The sequence below is a fragment of the Paramisgurnus dabryanus genome, chromosome 24, assembly GCF_030506205.2.
Source record: "Paramisgurnus dabryanus chromosome 24, PD_genome_1.1, whole genome shotgun sequence".
NCBI classification, from domain to species: Eukaryota; Metazoa; Chordata; class Actinopteri; order Cypriniformes; family Cobitidae; genus Paramisgurnus; species Paramisgurnus dabryanus.
Window position 1 is genome coordinate 28166286 of NC_133360.1, and position 21550 is coordinate 28187835.

General features: G+C 34.8%; 1 protein-coding gene across 1 annotated transcript in view; it reads right to left on the reverse strand.

Moving 5' to 3' along the window:
* LOC135741142 (semaphorin-3D) overlaps positions 1 to 21550 on the reverse strand; it is a 73875-nt gene that overhangs the window by 25880 nt on the left and 26445 nt on the right. Inside the window, exon 2 of the mRNA XM_065259788.1 lies at positions 15510 to 15709. Coding sequence (XP_065115860.1) covers positions 15510 to 15648 — 139 coding nt within the window. The 5' untranslated portion in view covers positions 15649 to 15709. The remainder of the gene's footprint in view (positions 1 to 15509; positions 15710 to 21550) is intronic.

Below are 21550 nucleotides of genomic sequence, written 5' to 3' on the forward strand. Positions count from 1 at the left end.
GCGTCACATTTCCGGTTGACGTCAGACGTATTGAGACCAATCACAACGTACAGATTAGCTGGCCAATCAGGGACATGGAGCTTTTCAAATCCGTGCATTTTAGGAAGAGAGTGAAATCTGGAGCTACAAAAATGTACAGTATATGGACAATAATGTGTTTTTTAAACCATAAACCACGCGAACACATTGTATTATACCAAATACACAAAATAATGTTGTTTTTAGCAATGAAATAGGTGGTCTTTAAAAGTGCTTGCTGTATAACCTCCTCTTACATTCATTTTGTTGGAAACTGCACTGATATGTACATATAGGCAACTCAATCCCAAGGCAAGTCGTGTTTTTTTCCGCTAATATTTTTTGAAAGTGTTACGAATTTCAGCATGAATTTCTATAAATAGTTTTTCGTGTCCGTAGCACAACATTTTCCGTGTCATTTTATGTATTGTTTTCTCATTGTTTTTCTTATTTTATACCATTGTCGCTTGGGGTTGGAACGACTTTCTGTTACAATTCAGACATCCTAACCCAAACATCAACTTTAACACCAACCCCAAGCGAAAATATCAGAAAAAAAATCGTAAGAAAACAAGTAGAAACCAATGCATAAATTACATCCAATCCCCAAAATCTAACCCCAACCCAAAACGACAATGATTTAAAAATAGGAAAAAAATTACACTGCACTTTTAGCATGCACAATCTCTAAACATGCCAGATATATCATCACACGGTAAAGTGCTGTGTTTTAATTCACACATTATGGGATTCTGATGTGCTTTATGGTTGCTTTTATAGGAGTTTATAGGATTATTGTGCAATACTGTTTTCCTTCCACCTGAAAATTTTACTCTTTGACATATCAATTGCCTTCACGTGATACCATTTCGCAAGTCAAGTTCAGCAAACTTGAACTTTATAATACAGCCAAAAGCAAAAATTTTCGCACAAACTTGCATTTCCAGGCATAAAATTACATCCAAACCCATAATCTAACCCCAAACGACAATGATTTAAAAATAGGAAAAAACTATGTTTTGTGACTATACCACGACTTATACCATTTACTCACTCTCATGTGGTTATAAATCTGTATAAATAAATTTTTTCTGATGAAAACAAAGGAAGTTATTTTGATGAAAGTCTGTAACCCCATTGACTACCATGGTAGGAAAAACAAACACTATAGAAGTGGGCTTCTGATTGGTTCTGTAGGAAATGAACATGATCTTTACTTAATATCCTATGATTTTTGGCATATAATTTTGACCCACAAAATTTATTTTTGGCTTTTGCTACAAATATACCCATGCTACTTAAGAATGGTTTTTTGTTTGCGGTACACAGAAAATCAGCTCGCTTAGTTCTGAACAGAGCTTTGGTGAAGGCCAAGACCTGACCTGTGAAATATGTGCTAAGATGTCTTTCAAATAACATCTGGATTTTGTGGTTTTAGGAAAGCTGCCTTCACTGTAGTTTGGACCAGACTTATACGTCTACCTCGCAAAATCTCAAATTCACACACAACAATTTTATTGTGCAGACCATCATTTTTGCAATTTAACTGTAAAACAGGAACTAGCTGTAATGATCCCAAACATTTATTTAACTAATGGGTTGGAATGGAAGATTTGTGTATACACTAAGTGCAGATTTGATTTAATTTGTAGTGAATGAATGCATAAAAATAGTACAAGAGTGCAAGTTGGGATACTTTAGGTTTACAATAAATAAGTGGTATGTAAAAGGAAAGAAAGACCAAGAACCAACAAGTCCAGGAAAACATTATGAACTCAGACTGACTCTTCTGTAAGAGCGTTCAACAATTTAAGCAAAAAGTAAATAAAAAACATTAAAAATTAGCATTCCAGACAAAGATCAGGTGTCACGCTAATCTGATTTACAAATGCTTTTCAATCCTGTTTTGAAGAACAACAAGTGTAATAGCATTTATTATATTTAAATATTTTTAACCCTATGGGATATATAAGCAAATAATATCTTAAGCAATACAACAGTGTCTAAATAAGAATACATTCGGATTTAATGAATCTGGTCTGAAAAGGAGGGAATTTGCCAAGAAACTTTTGCAGTAAAACAGAATTAGCAAGAATGCTTCAGGCTGAACCAATAAAACATTAAGCATTTCTCGAAAGCCAAATAAATAATATCCCCTTAAAGAAAGCAACAATTCTGACTCCTAAAAGGCCGTAATAGTAATTTTTTATAAGCATGTTTATTTATGTCCCTTTACTTTGGCCAAACTACCACAAATATACGGTAGTAAAAACTGCTAAAGGTCGTCTTTACTTCACAAAGCAGGCCAATGTCTTGATTAAAATCTGATTCCCAGAAAGTGTTTGTATTGGTTAAATACAACAATTACAATTTTCCGAATGTAAGAGCAATGTAAGTGGATTGGAGGTCCTTCAAAACGATATGCAAACATGTCAGAGTGTGAACGGCGTGAACTGTGAGAACGAGCGGCGTGTTTGTTTTGACTTTGTATCGGGTGGCCAAGGTACATCCTTTTACTGTTTATCAATGCCAAGATGCATCCAAGTCTCGCTGCCAGGCCATTTCCATCTGTTTGTTCAGAGTGATCACAAGAAACATTGGAGGTGCAAACGTTCCCGTGATCGGGTTTCGTCCTGTAAGAACAGGTCTTTGGGGAATTGGCTTCAGGGCTTTAGTATACGCTGTTGATCTGATCTCAAGTTAAACAGTGCTAGTTTTAAGTAGCTTACGAGTTAAATGGTATATCTTACGTTTTTCGGTAAGGATCGAAGGAATTAAGTGGAAAAAGAGAGCCTACAAAATATCCACAGAATAGATTTCTAGGTATACTTTACTTGGGAAGAGTCGCTTGACGTACAATTTTACAGTATTTTTAATTTATAAACTTTTTGAATTTGATGGCTCCTCAGCTGTCATCGCCAAAAGCCGCGGTTACACTAAACTCTCAGCTAGCAAAATTTCTACGCAGACCAGATATATCATCACATGGTAAAGTGCTGTTTTTTAATTCACACATCATGGGATTCTGACGTGCTTGAACGGTTCCTCCACCTGAAAATTTCACGCTTTGACGTATCAATTGCTTTCACGTGATACGATTTCGCAGGCACACTTGAACTTTATAATACAGCGAAAAGCGAAAGTTTTCGCACAAATGACAATTGCACTGTTACTGCACCTTTACAGGGTAAAAAAGTGTCGCTGCAACGCTATCTCACAAGAATTCGTAATTATTTTACAAGTTGGCTAATTCGTATTAATTCATACAACCACATTCGTAAGTTTTTGTACAATTTGCCTTGACCCCTGTGACGTTGGGGTTAGGTGCGGAGTTAGTGGTTTGGTTTTATTGTTGTTTTTTTCATGAGAATCGTAAGTTTTTGCACGATTAACTTTGTATGAATTCATACTAATTAGCCAACTCGTAAAATATGTACAAATTATCGTAAGATAGCGTTGGTTTATCATTTAAGTATGGTCCATCCGATGCATACTAATAAATCTTGGCGAAAGCAGAAGATTATCTGGATTATTTACTGATTTTTCCATAATATTTTAAAAGGAAGTTAGTGGTTTTGTACGCATTTTATTGGTCAAAAACAAAAATAAAGTAATGTAGGGTATTACAAATGCAGGTGAGTTGTTTTACTGTTAGCGAAAGACTATAATTAGCAAACACTTGTGTATATTTGCTAACACATTTTATTATATAATTTTTATTTGCAGTTAATCGTAGTTTTTGGTGTAGTCTAGCACACAGACATCAGTTATATAACATGCGTTAATATTACTGTGTTACAACAAAAACGTATTTATTACTGTAAATTCAGACATCCCACCCTACAAAAATAAATGTATTATTAACTTAAAATTAAAATAATTTATACATTACATACATGTTATGTTATTACTTTATGTATACATTATAAAGTTGGGTTTTTACAATAAAAATACAGTATATTAAAGTCATGTTTTACAATCATTTTACCACATCCAATGAAAAAGTCTTTGTTTGAGTAAAAAAAAAGATTTAGTTCAACTTACTGTATCAGGAGGGTGACATCAAAGTACCGTGAAATTTGAACACAGCTATTATATTTGACCTCTTGTTAAGCAGGGATACACTTTATTGTACTATTAATGTAATTCATGTACCATTTTCTTGTTTTTTTGGACACTCTGAAGAGTCTCTGCCTGAAGATAAAGACAGAAGTCGACTATAAAGCATGTCCACAACGAAAACTGATTAGTATGGTTATCAAAAAGAGAGACAAACTAGATTTACTCTCTAGCACCCTCTAGCTAAGTCACTCGCTCTATTAATCTCTCCAGACTCGGAGGCCACAACCTGACCTCTCTATCTCGCCCATTCTTACATTATTGATTTGCAGGATATTTATATTTTACAGTGCTGTGAAAAAGTATTGGCCCCCTTCCTGATTTTTTGCATGTTTGTCACACTTTAATGTTTCAAGATGATCGAACAAATTTAAAACATATTTAAATATTAATCAAAGATAACACAACATGCAGTTCAAAGAAAAATCGGGAAGGGGCCAACACTTTTTCAACACTACACCCCTGTAATTTGGGGGCGTCATGGAGTCACTATCAATATGCGGGAGACCCCAGAACTTCTACGAGAGGTGAGAAGTCTGTGACCTTAAAACTAATAAACATTAACTAATGGCCACAAAATTGGTCTCCAATTCTTATTTGATGAGTTAATTAACAAAAAGTTCAGTCAAAAACACAATCATGAGTGATTTTTGTTCTTGAAGCAAAAGAAACCTCATTAATCTAAGCAAATACATTTGCTTTGACTCCACCATGACGTCTTTCGGAGATTTATGTAACTTACACCAGAGGATTCTCTCTGAAAGCTGAGGATGAGGTGTTAACTACAATATGCCTTCTTATTCATCCCTCAGAGTCATTAATTTTCCTGTCCTCTACCATTTGTCTTTTTCATTCGGTCTAGAAAAGCTTTCTGCAGTGATGGAGTACATTGGCTGACTCCATCTGAACCAACTCGCTTTCCCTTGGGTGAATGGCATCCAGTCTCACTAATTACCCACAAACCCCAGCTACAAGTCACGTTCTGGGTCATCAGCAATAGCAGAACCAGGGTGAAAGAGTGAATGGGAAAGCATTTATCAACCTCAAGTTTTCATTTAAATGAGTACTGGGCATCTTTAAGGATTCGCTTGTTACATGCACATATCAACTTTTCACTAAGGGAGTCAAATAACCACATCGTTTTCATTTCCATTTCACAATTCAATTCAATTTTATTTATATGCGCTTTTCACAATTGTTAATTGTTTCAAAGCAGCTTTACATGAGTAGATGTAGGGGAAAACACAGCATAATCAATAGATAATATAAGAAGTAGAATTCAGCGGCTAAGAATAAACCGTACAAGCGAGCGTATTAATAATGTAACGTATACAGTAAAGTGCTAAGTTAAGTCAATGTTGGCTGACTCTCCAGGGGATGGAAAAACCCTAGGAGAAAAACCCAGTGGGAAAAATCCTAGGAGGAGAAAAACCCTTGAGAGAGATACATATGTTTGTATATATAAACACAATAGGGATATGAAACGGATAAGCGGATTAAACTGGTTCAGCCGGTGGTCGTTGGTCTCGCATCGGCTGGGCATAACGTTGACGGACAGCCAGTAGACACAGATCCCCCAAAAAATGGTTGTTTCACGCGCATGTGTATTAAAACCAAAACAACAATGGCAGCCAGCTTCTCCAACAAAGTTTACATAATTTTGGCACTTTATAGCCCAAGGTCACTCGTATCTGTACAATCCATCCAAACCAAAATTGGTTAAATGCTTTTGCCATTTTAATTGTTTGTGTTCATTGCTCTATAAATTAATGTGCAGATGTGTAGTCTTTCTTTACAAAGTAACATCGCCATCTACTGGTGTGGCACCAGAGCTGGGCAAGTTATTTCCAAAATGTAATACATTATATATTACAAGTTACTGTAACTTGAAAGTAATTAGTAACGGTACATTCATACGAGGCATAAGCATTAACGCTTAAAGGAAGGCGGGTCTGAAGTGTGGCCAACAGCCAATCAAAGTGGGCACAACCAGGCTGATCTCACAAGAAATCATACATATTTTATGAGTGTGCTAATTCGTACTAATTCAAACAAAGTAAATCATGCAAAATTGTACAATTCTTATAAAAAAAAAAAACGAACCACTAACCCTGCACCTAACCCCAACGTCACAGGGGTCAAGGCAAATTGTACAAAAACTTATGAATGTGGTCGTATGAATTAATACGAATTAGCCAAATATGTACAAATTCTCGTGAAATTCGTTGGCGCAACACATGCTCCTGTTTTTTCTTAAATGTAATTGGCTGGCTCTGCACTAGGTTATTTGCATAAGGCGATCCACAAAAACTAATTTATTACTGTAATTGCATTACTTTTGTAATGCGTTACTCCCAACACTGCATGGCACGCATAATACAGCATGTATAGACGGTTTCATCGGATGCACGTGCGGCGACGCGATTACGCATCTAAGCGAAACTTTACTTCCGGTCTCTGTTTGTTTAATGGTCTGACTAGTTGCAAAACTGAACTCTTGAACAAATACTTCGTCGAAAATAACAAATGTTTTGGTTTTGTAAAGACCAGGGAAGATGGCGATCATGGATTACCTCTATTTGATGGGAGGTTTGGAAGCCTAACTGTAGTTACAAGTATTTTTGTCTTGTTTTCAGTAGAAATATCTAAAAATTCTTAAATTAAGATGCTTTTTATTGATGTACAAAATGACCCAATAAAACAAGTCTAGTTTTTAGACCAAAAAGAACCGAAAACAAGAAAAAAATATTAAGAAATTTTTTCTTGAAAATCATTTTTTGCAGTGTAAGATTGCATAAACTATAGTACACATTTTACACAGTAACTTTAGCTCAGTGTAGTGTTTGATATGCTTTAGCTATGATTTGAACTAAGGTAATCTTGTTGTTTATTTTGCTTGTTATCAGAAATAAACTGTAACTGTAATAGGACTCTCTTGTTATTTATTCTTAGCGGAGTTTACCAGAAGTTACGTTTGTTTCACGGAAGCCGTTTGTTTATGTTGTTACTGCTGAAACCGTCTATAGCTGTTGACGTTAATTCAAAAACTTAAACGAAAAACTTTTTTGTTTTTAGTACAACCGTTGACCTGTAAACATGCCCTAAGAAACACTTTAAAAATTATAAGACTTTTAAGTACACTGAAACTAAAACAAGTTGAGGCTTTTAAGCGTAAGTTTGCCCAGATGTTTATGTATTAACTTAGATGTTTCTTTTTACTGGATAATTGTAAAATCCTTTTAAAATCTTCTCTGCTATGACTCACGACTCAATTATTTTAAAACATTAGCAATAGAAAATGAAATTAGCTTTTTACATATTTTTGTGACTAATCATAACTTTGTGGGGTGTGCATGCATGTCTCTTAAACAGGCTGACTAAATGTTCCAAGCCATTAACTGCCTATAAAGTTGGACCCCCTGTCCACTTTCACAAACTTTGCACCAAACTCCCCCTAGATGTAAACAGTGTGATTTACAACACAAATGTCTCAGTGTTAAACCCATCACATTGTTCCCGTACAAATACAAAACTATGTTGAAGGTTGGACAAGCTAGTCTGAATTTATGCTTCTTGTTATCGGTTTCGATTTCACGAAAATATCACCTAACAGAACATTACATGTTTTGCGAGAACTGATTCCTCCGAGGATAATCCATTTCAAGCTCTGACATGATCTATTTGAACGGTGTCAAAAAATAGCAAAGTCTATGATCCATCATGAAGTTCAGGAATGCATTCATCTAACCTAGCCAAGAGCAAAGCCTCATATATCCCATCTAAGAAAGATTTCTAAAGAAGTAACTATCGTACTCCAACCGCAATATCAGAGGGATGTTGTGTCCCTTTGGTTATACAGTTGCCATTTGGATTAGAGGACATCTTCACCATCGCATTTCTCATTTGTGTCCTCTGGTGTTTGTTTTTGAAGGCGTTTCAGGACTTTGCAGCCAAGATTACTTCCACAAACTTAAGTTGTCAGTGCCAAACTTAAGATTGATGAATTTTCATGAACCTTGTGTCGGCTGCAGTCATCTAGCACTGAGAAATAACATCGGTTTCTGCAAGGAAGCCATAACATTTCGTCTTTATTTACATTATTTATGACCTGTGATGCTATTTTTTGGTGTACTGTTCCTTTAATTGTTTTCTTGTATGGGGAAATTTACTGCGCAGTGGAGCGATTTACATGGACTCCACATGTTGAAGGACCCTGGAGGAAAACTAAAAGAAGGAAAAAATGGTTTGCTGAAGACCAGCACATCCCATCTGAGGTCATTGTGGTTGTGACCTCCATGTTTCAATGTGGACTAAATGCTTTTTCTGGGGTTGGTGTGGTTGTATGGATCTACAGTTCTGATGAGAGGCCTCGAGTTGTTTTCTTCATGATGTTCTGTAAGACGTCACCCTCCTAGGGGCAATGGGGTGCATGTTTAATTGTTTCAGTGCCAGACTGGAGGTGCTGAAACTGTGCTTGCAAACACAAGGACACACACACATGTGGACTTCTGCTGCTTAAGTGCTGAGTATGAGAGATACTTCAGCCAAGTGAGGCAACCCAGATCCTGTCATTGACCCCGACCTGAGTCGAAGCACCCCGCTGCTTTACACAACTTAAGACACGCTATCATCAACCCTCTTTCTGAAGGTCTTATCTGCTGAGGATGAGTGAAACGACTGGTATTTATTTGTTGAATGTCGCAAGACTGTTGTGTTTCAGTTCGAAAGGACGATTAAAGAAATGCTGATTGTTTTACTGTAATGTTTAGGCTTTGGGAAACAGTTTTGTCTTGATTTTTGAACAATAAGGTCAGCAAGCTTCCGTAGGAGACAAAACTTTTGAAAATAGAGTTAACAGTGAATGGAAACTTTAAGGTCAGAAATATGAGGTAAGATCAAACCGCCTGACCTCCAGGTTACTCATGATTTATAATACAAACGGGTACATACATGTTGCTTACATAATATTGTAGCCCAGTTTGTGCTGAACACAGTGTTATGAAACTTTTGCCATTATTATGTTGTTAAGCAACTGAAAAAAGCACAAATGTGAGTGCTGGTTAAAACTGCTCAAGGATGCAAAATCAACCATTACCTCGGAGGGTTACAATAAAATATAAAAGGTAATTTTAAGTTTTGTCATATTAATACTAATTATACATTAATAATATTTGCATATTATTTATTACTGTAGAAATGTGTATGCAATGGATGCCTATTAGACAAGTAAAAACTCTTTTATGCAACTTAAAATTTTTGCCTCTCTATCGCCATCTCTGTTTGAAACCTAAATTGCAATTTACTTTACGTACTTTTCTGTACGTGTATTGAAAAACAACATTTCCTGCAAAACCATCCCTGACAGCTCAATTTGTTGACCAAACTATTATTATCAGCGTAGCTTTGTAGGGATGCATAACGATTAATCGCGATTAATCTATAGCAGAATAAAAGTTTTTGTTTACATCATATATGTGTGAACTGTGTATAATAATTATATATATATAAATATGCACACATGCATGTATATATTTATAAAAAATGTTTACATATGTATATAAACATGCATGTATAATTTCAAGAAAAAATATATATTTATATATTAAGTATTTATATATAATATAAATTATACATAAATATACAAATTTATATACATATGTAACCATTTCTTAAATATATACATGCATATGTGCATATTTATATATACATAATTATTATACACAGTACACACAAAAAACTTTTATTCTGCTATAGATTAATCGCGATTAATCGTTATGCATCCCTTTTTTGAACACTGATTGTTTAGTGCTCAATATTTTTTTTTCCAAACAAAGTTACACATTTATTTCACCTTCCAAATATAGCAGTGGGAAATTTTTTTCTCAGAAGTCTTTACCAATGTCCTCCAATTGTCTTTCTCTTTATTAGCAGCATTCTTCTCATAGTCTGTTAAGTTTAAATGCCCTAATGAAGTCATTAGACCCCGAGACATCCGCTATGCTTATCTTCTGCTGCTTGTTGCCATGGATACTGACGAAGGTCAATGGTGACACAGCATCAGCTATCAGGAACAACATCCCACTGGTCACATGCTACTAATACGCACCAAGAGCTGAATTTATGCCATGAGAGAAAACTAAATAAAAATGTTTTCTCAAACCTCTCAGGTGGTATTTTGATAAAAAACAACACAATAAATCTTAAAAGGTAGACTGTGGTCAAAAAAATTTCCAAACTATTGTCAGTTATGGTCCCAAGCTGTTCTTTAAAATAGTCCTAATATGTACCATTTAGGTACAGATATCTATACATTTCATCCCAATATGTATCTACTAATATAACCTATTATGAACACTAAGGGTGTCACGATTTCGATTTTAAATCAAAATCGATCGAAATTAAGTCACAACCTCGAACTTCGAATTAAAAAATGGGATTGTCGATGCTGCCACGCCCCCATGTCACGTCCAGTCGGCTTGTCAAGCAGGGGAAAATAAACCTCTCAGAGGGGCCTTTAAAAACATTGGTCCAGTGGAATGCGATTTATATTTTATACACGAGTGATGTATTGCTACAACTCCTTGTAATGCATATCATAAACAGGATTACTACCTAGTGATGATCTGCCTTCGGACAGAGCGCAGGTCTCTCTGCACGTGCACTAGAGGGAGAGAGGCGGCAAGATGCAGCGGGTTATATTTTAAACAAAAGGGATAGTTTGCTCAGCTCGCATGAAACACATAAAACTGAACAAATACGTAAGGATTACTACTTTAGTTTATGTTTAGACTTTGGACAGATGCGAGAGCGCGTGCACGTGAGACAGAGAGAAGCGCAGCTGCTTATGACGCACCGGTTTTATTTCAGATGATAGGAGGAGTCCAAGACGCGCGCATTAAATCCATGTAAAGTAAAGCCCATAAACCCCCATGCGAGGAAAAGCACGCAATGTGCATGTTAATGTGAAACTATAATAATAATAATAATAAAGGCATATAATTAAATAGTTAATTTACTATAGGAAATAGTTAATAACATTTGGACTTTCTGTTTGTCCAAACAGTGGCAGACAGAAAAAGTGTCATTATTGATACAATTCTGTGTGCCGTAATTGTACGTTTCTCCTTTAAAAATAAGATGACAGGTTTTATATGAAAGCCAACTGTGATGACAAGCAGCATATATCGGTCTCATTCTTAAAAAGAGCATTAAACAGACTTAATAAATCATAAGCTCATTTTTTTATAGTCTGCTATCTTCACTTCACACACGCCACAAAACGCAGCTGTCAAAACGAGACCGGCGGGTGTGAAGCCAAAAATTCTTCCTGTCATGGGGAAACTGAGACATTTAGACATTTCCAAGTGCCAGGAATGTTTCTTTTGGTTTTAATCCACCCGTCTGCCAAAAAAACAATCTTTAAAATTATAAAGAGTTTTACTGGTAAACATCAGTGGGAAAGTCACAGGTCATTGCAATATCAATTGTACGTCTGTCTGCCAGCACAAATTCAACATCAGAGGTTAAACAAACAGCAAGCTGCGAAGTTGACTCAAGTTAGACACAATGAATTGAGTCATTTCAAGTTGAAAAGGTAAAAATACATGACTGCTTTTCAAAAAAAAGATGAGAAGGTAGTGAACATTGATGGATTATAGCTATATAATCTAAAGGAGATGTGTGAACGAATAGCATACTGTATGACGCCCTATATTGTTTCAACCTCATCACAATACATTTATAATAACACTTCAATGTGTTATTATGAATCATCTAATAAACAAAAAATTAGATAACATCTAAACATATCACATTTTAAGTTAGTTCAACATAAGGTGACCATAAATGACGGAGACATGACTTTAAAGAGAGCTGGATAAACTATACAATGCTCTGAAGCCTCTCAAAGCTCCCCACCATATATGACAATCATCTGTTTCAAAAGTCTTCTCTGTATGCTTTGTTTTCATTTCCTGTCTCATTTAGCTTCACTTTCAAATTTGACTCAACGAGTCGCTGCTCACCTCTAATGAACACGTCTGTGTTTTGAGTCTCTGCTCGTAAACACAGGCGCCTGAAACATGATGTATACGTTGGGACCTTCTATTAACAGCTCAGGAGATAATTTGAAGCACATTTACAATGCAGGATCAACATACTGTCCGACGCAGTCATATACAGATTCTTCCTGTTAGGAAGTTGCCTCAGTCTCGCAAGTTCTGGAAAGTGCCCAGGGGTCAGTAGCCGGGTCGAGTGTGACGTACTGATAATGGGAGAGGATTCGGAGGATGAGCGACTATGTGGCGTTGGTGTCCAGACAGACAGTCTGAAGAAAATCATCTGATTTATTCATGTGTGTTTGGCGTTATCGCTAAAATGACCCACAACACTTAAAAAACTGAGGTTCTATACATTTTTTAAGTTTATGTAGGTCCCCAAGCTTAATATACTACATTAAAGCAATAGTCCTGTCAACCACTGAAAAAACTGATTCATTGAATTTAATAAAACATGTTAAGGTAAGTGGTTGCAATCAATTTATTTAAGCTACATTTAAACAAAAAAGATTAGTAAAGTAACATAAAATATAAAACTTTTGTTTAAATGTAGCTTAAATAAATTGATTGCAACCACTTACCTTAAAAAATTGATTAAATTCAATGAATCAGTTTTTTTAGTGTAGGTACCCTTTTAAATTAGTACACTTTTGCACCTAAAGAGTTCATATTAGTATCTCAGAGGAACATAATAGTAGAAAATGTACATATCTGGGCCTAAATTGCATATTAGGATCTTATTAAAGGGAACTTCCCCAGTGAGAGCTTGGGACCATTTTTGGAATTGGAAAATTCTGACAGTGTACACAAATAATACATTTAATTTTTTTCTAATAAATAATGTTTTACTAACAATTAGATTTTTACCTTTTATTGGAAGTTACTTTAAAGTTACTTTAAAGTTAGATTAAAAAAAAGATTATTTTCTTATCAGTTATAACATTTTACTGTAATAAAAAAATTATTTTTGAACTGTAATAAATACTTACAATTCAATCTAATTCAATGCTTATATAATCAATTATCTATTTTCTATTATTTTACATGTATTATTATAAAAATTTTCAGACTGATTTCCATAAAGACAAGAAATAGATTTTTTTTTAAGTTGTCAGTCAGTTGCAGCACTTTTTATGATTTTCACAAAAGTTTAATGCCTTCCAGAAAATATTCTTCTTTAAATATATAAACATACAATATACACTGCAAAAAATGATTTTTAGGAAAAAAAATCTTAGTATTTTTGTCTTGTTTTCAGAAAAATATCTAAAAGTTCTTAAATTAACAAGAAAATAGTCTAGTTTTGGTTTAAATATCAAATTTAAGTGATTTTGTGCATAAAACAAGCAAAAAAAAAAAAAATAGGGTAAGCAAAAAACTCTTCAACATTTTTCTTAAACACTAAATTCAAGAAAAAATTTCTTACCCCATTGGCAGATTTTTTTGCTTGTTTTATGCACAAAATCACTTAAATGTGATATTTCTGGTCTAAAAACTAGACTTATTTTCTTGGGTCGTTTTGCTCATCAAGAAAAAGCATCCTAATTAAAGAATTTTTAGATATTTTTATTAAAAACAAGACAAAAATACTAAGACATTTTTTCTTGGAAATAATTTTTTGCAGTGTACAGTCCTTCCAGAAAAACGCTTTTTTTACAAGTACACTGAAAAAAATTATTAATTCTATTTACTTTTGCAATCAATTTATTTAAGCTACATTTTAACAACAACAAAAAAAATAGAAAGGCAAAAAAATAAAAAAAAACTTTTGTTAAAATGTAGCTTAAATAAATTGATTGCAACCACTTACCTTAAAAAAAATTGAGTAAATTGAATTAATAATTTTTTTCAGTGTAACGAGTTTTTTTGTGATTGTTGCGGGCAAAAATCCTCGATCTTGCAGCACATTTTCTTAAAAAATTCGATGAAATATGCGGGATATTTATGCAATTTTATGCAATGAAATTGAGGGAACTTGCCAAAATTGCGTGAACTTGCAAAAACTGTTTGCAACTTTTGCAGCTTTCCTTCAAGAAATAAGATGAAATATACAATCACCTTCAGCTTTTGCAGCTTTGCATTGACGTTCACATCGCGTAATTATGTCACTTCCTAACATCCCCATGACAACAAGGGACATGGCTGCGCATGTGTGAAGTGTGGGGATTATGAAATCATGCAAGTCCTGCATATTTTGCAAGCAGAAATCTGCAATTTATGCAGCGAATGAATTCTGATTGAAAGAGACACAATTTAAGCTACAGTAAATACATAACTAATAAACCAACACTATTTCACAAATTTCGTAAATATTTTACAAGTTGGCTTATTTGTATTAATTCATACGACCACATTCGTAAGTTTTTGTACGACTTGCCTTGACCCCTATAATGTTGGGGTTAGAGGTTGTGTTTCTTTGTTGTTTTTCATGAGAATTGTACATTTTTGCACCATTAACTTTATCATTAACATATGTATGAATTCTCGTGAGATCAGGCTGGACAAACACACACCTGACTGGACTATTATACACCAGAACACATTAAAAAAAACCTTACTATGTCCTGACAACCATTTCTCAACCCCAGAATATCATATCGACATAGGGCTGAGGTCATTTGGGCTTGGCACAGTGTAGGCTCTATGTGGTGTCCCAAAGGGCCATAAGGGCCCCTAGCATATCCCAGCGCCGGAGTATGGTAGACACATGGAGACACTGGTAATACAGTTATATGTCATAGTGTATGTTATTATATGACACTAATTTTGAAAAAAAGACAACCTGGCAATAGATCCAAAAGACCAATTAACTTTGTACATTTTCAGGAAGCAGAGGTTAATGACTTTTCCCCTGTTGCGTTGTGTCTTATAAAGCACAGTGACCCTACAGACGTACACACAGTGAGGAGGAAATAAGGGACGGCAGTTTGATCTTACACTAATGGTTTTCTTATTAAAGAGCTGTTCAAAGTGAGGATTCACAGACTACCAAAAAAAAAGAGTTTTGGAGAACACAACAGTTAGTATTGCAGACATGATTTCACTATTAAAGTATTACAGAGCAATCTCTCTACATAGCCTCCTCCAAAAGAAAAGAGTCATATAACAGATGTTGTAACATTTACAGAATGGCTACATGTCACCTAATGTGCATTAAAAAAAGACTTGTTGGGTTTGGAAAGGGAACTCCCAATGAAAGCAGTAGCAAAGCAGTTCACCGGTCACGCTCTGGAGGTCACTGACTGTAGAAATATGTTTCCCAGTATCTGTTTTTTATCTGTGTGTTTGTGTCTGTGAGAAAGAGAGAGGTCTGACCTGTATGAGAAAGTTGTAGTCGTGGTATATTCTGGCCTACTGGATTATTTGAGCATACAGGAGGCAACAACAGCTGGAGAAGAGTAACCAGCAGCAGCAGACTGCATCGGCCAGTCCTCCACAATCCCACAGTCCTCATCTTTAGCTTCCTCTGGTCTGTCAGTACAGAAAGTCTTCTATATCACATCACCTTTGTAACGCTGGAGAAACAACACAGAGACATCAGCATTGTAAGTTTAATTAAATACAGTTGTGTTGTTGACAACATTAAAGTCAATATAAAAAAAACTTAATCATAATAATCAAGGAGAAAAACTGTAGTGGGACTTAAATCACAGTTTGTTTCCATTTGTAAATCAGGAATTGATTTCAGTCTTGAATCAGAAATAGATTCTATTCTCGAATCAGGAATTGATTTCAATCCTAAATCAGGAATCGATTTCATTCTTGAATCAGAAATAGATTCTATACGTGAATCAGGATTTAATTTCAGTCTTGAATTATAAATCGATTTTATTCTTGAATTAGGAATGGATTTTAGTCTTGAATCAGGAATCTATTCATTCTGAATCAGAAACAGATTATATTCATGAATCAGGAATTGATTTCAATCTTAAATCAGGAATCGATTTAATTCTTGAATCAGAAATAGATTCTATTCGTGAATCAGGAATTGATTTCAGTCTTCAATTATAAATCGATTTTATTCTTGAATTAGGAATGGATTTTAGTCTTGAATCAGGAATCTATTCATTCTGAATCAGAAACAGATTCTATTCATGAATCAGGAATTGATTTCAATCTTAAATCAGGAATCAATTTCATTCTTGAATTAGAAATAGATTCTATTCGCGAATCAGGAATTGATTTCAATCTTAAATCAGGAATCAATTTCATTCTTGAATCAGAAATAGATTCTATTCGTGAATCAGGAATTGATTTCAGTCTTCAATTATAAATCGCTTTTATTCTTGAATTAGGAATGGATTTTAGTCTTGAATCAGGAATCTATTCATTCTGAATCAGAAATAGATTCTATTCATGAATCAGGAATTGATTTCAATCTTAAATCAGGAATCTATTCATTCTGAATCAGAAACAGATTCTATTCATGAATCAGGAATTGATTTCAATCTTAAATCAGGAATCAATTTCATTCTTGAATTAGAAATAGATTCTATTCGCGAATCAGGAATTGATTTCAATCTTAAATCAGGAATCAATTTCATTCTTGAATCAGAAATAGATTCTATTCGTGAATCAGGAATTGATTTCAGTCTTCAATTATAAATCGCTTTTATTCTTGAATTAGGAATGGATTTTAGTCTTGAATCAGGAATCTATTCATTCTGAATCAGAAATAGATTCTATTCATGAATCAGGAATTGATTTCAATCTTAAATCAGGAATCTATTCATTCTGAATCAGAAATAGATTCTATTCATGAATCAGGAATTGATTTCAATCTTAAATCTGGAATCGATTTCATTCTTGAATCAGAAATAGATTATATTCGTGAATCAGGAATTGATTTCAATCTTAAATCAGGAATCGATTTCATTCTTGAAACAGAATTAGACTATCTTCATGAATCAGGAATTGATTTTATTCTTGAATCAGAAATAGATTATATTTGTGAATCAGGAATTTATTTCAATCTTAAATCAGGAATCGATTTCATTTTGAATCAGAAATAGATTCTATTCGTGAATCAGGAATTGATTTCAGTCTTAAATCAGGAATCTACTCATTCTTAAATAATAAATAGATTCTATTCGTGATTCAGGAATTGATTTCAATCTTGAATCAGGAATTGATTGCATTCATGAATCAGGAATTGATTTCAATCTTGAATCAGAAATAGATTCTCTTCGTGAATCAGGAATTGATTTCAGTCTTGAATCATAATAGATTCTATTCGTGAATCAGGAATTGATTTCACTCTTGAAACAGAATTAGACTATCTTCATGAATCAGGAATTGATTTTATTCTTGAATCAGAAATAGATTATATTTGTGAATCAGGAATTTATTTCAGTCTTGAAACAGAAATAGACTATCTTCATGAATCAGGAATTGATTTTTATTCTTGAATTAGAAAAAGATTCTGTTCGTGAATCAGGAATTGATTTTATTCTTGAATCAGAAATAGATTTTATTTGTGAATCAGGAATTGATTTCAATCTTAAATCAGAAATCGATTTGATTCTTGAATCAGAAATAGATTCTATTCGTGAATCAGGAATTGATTTCAGTCTTGAATCAGGAATCTACTCATTCTTAAATAAGAAATAGATTCTATTCGTGAATCAGGAAATGATTTCAATCTTGAATCAGGAATCGATTGCATTCGTGAATCAGGAATTGATTTCAACCTTGAATCAGAAATAGATTCTCTTTGTGAATCAGGAATTGATTTCAGTCTTGAATCAGAAATAGATTCTATTCGTGAATCAGGAATCGATTTCATTCTTGAATCAGAAATAGATTATCTTCGTGAATCAGGAATTGATTTCTATCTTGAATCAGGAATCGATTGCATTCGTGAATCAGGAATTGATTTCAATCTTGAATCAGGAATCAATTTCATTCTTGAATCAGAAATAGATTCTATTCGTGAATCAGGAATTTATTTATTTCTTGAATCAGAAATAGATTCTATTCGTGAATCAGGAATTTATTTATTTATTGAATCAGAAATATATTCCATTCATTCATTCCATTCAGAAATTTGTGAATCAGGAAATTTGTGAATCAGGAATTTATTTATTTCTTGAATAAGAAATTGATTTTATTCATGAATCAGGGATTAATTCCATTTGTAAACTGATTCCACTAATGAATTGTTACGAATCTAGTAACATGCATTAATAGACGTTTTGATTTTTATATGCAATCAAACTTTAAAATCAAAAATTTTAAATACATTTAAATGCTAATACAGAAAAATACCATTAAACTCCCATTCATTGACAGAACATGTTCGAGTTCAATATAGATTGTGAAAACCCAGTTAAAATCATTTTTTTGTGATTTACTGTTTTCTACATACTGTTTTCTTATTTTATGAGACTTAAGCTTGGATTTCACAGACAAGGTTACAATTTATACATAATATACAAAAACGTTAGATTTACATCATATACCAGACATTTTCTGCATGACAGTGCTTTGCCTAGGATGGAAAATACTCAGAATAATCTTTTACAATGTCATGAATCCATTATATGTCATATTATCTAAATAGCAAATAGAGATAGATCACATGCCCTCTGTCTTAGCAATTGCAGCTACCAGGGCGTAGCACGCGAGCGCGACTTGCATGTCGCTGATGGCTCCTCAGGTCAAAACTGTTTGTTCAAGTGCTTAAACAAGACAGCTGAACAGATGCTACTTCAAGATTGACAAATTCTCCAAGGACGACCGTGATTACTCAACCCAGCGCTGACTGTAAACCCGACACCACCAGGGCATGCGTGCAACACGTCAAATTTGCGACCACGCCACAACGAGGTTCACGCAGAGAGGGAAATTGAAGTATTGTTTCCAGAAAAGTTCTCATGCCTAATCAGCTGCCACGATCTTTATTCCCTTTCCTTCAAGAGGTCACACTACAAAAACAAATGCATGCGCAACCTCGAATCCCTTTAGTGTTTTCTCCTGTAAATTCTTCTTGGAAGTACAACCATTAACCCATCATTAATGGACATGCGTGAGTTTACATCAATGCGGTGGATTTCGACCAACTTTCATATGATGTACGGTATAGAAAATCAAAGAATAGGTTCTCATTGAAAGTTCTGCACTTTTTGTGTTGGCCCTCAAGGGAAACTATTTTCCCATGTTGAGTGTATTGTATGTTAGACCACAGAGCGCCACTTAGACTCACGAGGGGACCCCTGGGGATGCTCACAAACCGAGAAAAATGGGTTCGGCCTCAAACAGATGCAAAATAAAGGCTTTTTCTATTGCTCTATTCATCAACTCAAAAACTAAGCCTATTACACAGTTACTCCAACATAATAAGTTCCTCAAGTCATGGAAACCAAAGGCATCCAACCAAATGATGTGCATCTTGGGTAGGCTGAAAGATATCAGACACTCAATTTCCAGGATTCATATCTGGGTTTGATCTAATGCTCAGGATGCAAAAAAAAAGGGATTTTTCAACAGATGTGACTCAACAGCCTCTTACACCCCGCAGTGGGGTGATTTACACCCTGTGGTTTTGATATCTTACCAGGGTAAGAGACTGGATTTACTGCACTGGCTGCGGCACAGATGCTCGAGGACTCTTCTTAGCTCGGTTTACTATCTTAAACCTATTAATCTTAAGAAAGAAAACACTCAGTGCTGTCTTGATAGTAACTTTTTTCCAGTTGTGCAAGGTGGTGATGATCTGGCAAGATCCAGATGAATATATCTGGAAAGTAGAGATTTGAATGATGTTGTATTAAAAAGAATTTCCTCTCTGTGATCTTGATTATTGAGTGTGATATGGTTTCAATCATCTTTAAGGACTCTGTAGAGACATGCAGCATACCGAGTCAATTTGTGCTCGTGAAAAGTGTAGCCTAAAGTAAGCTAAACATCTGACAATTGGCATGGAGTTTGAGCCACATTTTTGGATCCAAAACTGATCATACAGATAGGAAGAGACTAGCGTAGAGACACAACAACAGAGTAGGGATCCACCGAAGGTTTGGCAACCAAAATGATTTCGCCAAAAATAGCAAAATATTTCTCTGACACTTCAAAAGGCTTCCACACTGCTGACACGTTTGTTATATTTATAAAGCATGTGCGCATATTACTTTACAGTGCAATGCTGCATGCACGTTTATCAAAATGGTTATTCGTTTTTGACGTATATAGTTGACATAACTTAATTTGTTAAGTTATGGTAAAAAAATTACAATGTGGTTACTATTTGATCACGTCAACAAAAACTTTATTGTTCCGTAAAATGTTCACTTTTTTGGCCGAACAACGAAAATAATTTTTTGCTACTTTTGGCTGAATAGTTTTGGTTGCCTCTTTGTAGTCTCTTTGGAGAACAAATGTACGAAAACGAGAACTAATGCTGCGTTCACACCAGCTGCGGTAGAGGCATCAAGCACGAGTGATTTCAATTTTAAGTCAATGAAAAGATGCGTTGACGCGTGTCTGGAGGTCTCGCTGCGCGAATGAGGCCTTTAGCGCGGCGTGCGAAATGCACGAGTTGAAAAATCTGAACTTTGGAGGAAAAACGCGTCGCATTAACCAATCAGGAGCTTGCTCTAGTAGTGACTGGTTACAAGAAGCGAGCGGAGTCGCAGAAGCCCCTCCCATTATGCAAATTTACGTGTGAATGTCTTGAATGACTAAAATTTCACACGCAAATGAAGCGAGTAAACTCAAAATGTTTAAGCGTCCAACTATGTGCGAATAGCGCATTTTTGCGGCCTCTACCGTGTTTGGTGTGAACCTAGCATAAGAAATTACCAGAAAAAAAGTTTTGATTCTAATTTCTGTCCACCCAAATGCAACATGAAGTCATTATTAAACAGAAAGAAAATATAATGTAGCATAGCATGATGTATTTATTTATGTACTCACTTTGCACACATTTAATTCACATTTTGGGTGGACAGAAAACTCCAGATTTCTAGTCTAAGTCAGGTAGCAGTCGGCCAATCTGATAATTACAAAAATACGAACAGACACGCAGATCAGGCTGTACAACAGCTGGTCATCAACTTTTTGAATATGAGGAAAGAAAACAAACAAATAGTAATTGTGGGAAAATCGTCAAATCACGGGAAGGGGAAGTTGTTGATTTTAACTCACTTCCAGGTGACAAAGCCACACAACGTGAATCCAGGGAGAAATGGCAGCTCGCTCCGGATACAGAGCCTGTATCCTTGGACACGTCACGTCTCTACAATGCACAGGAAAATGAGGAAAATAAACTTTAAACCAGAACCTGTCGGGGTCATACAGTCTCAGAAATAAGATACAAGACGATACGAAAAGTTGTCACTGGGGTGGTATCTTTCCGA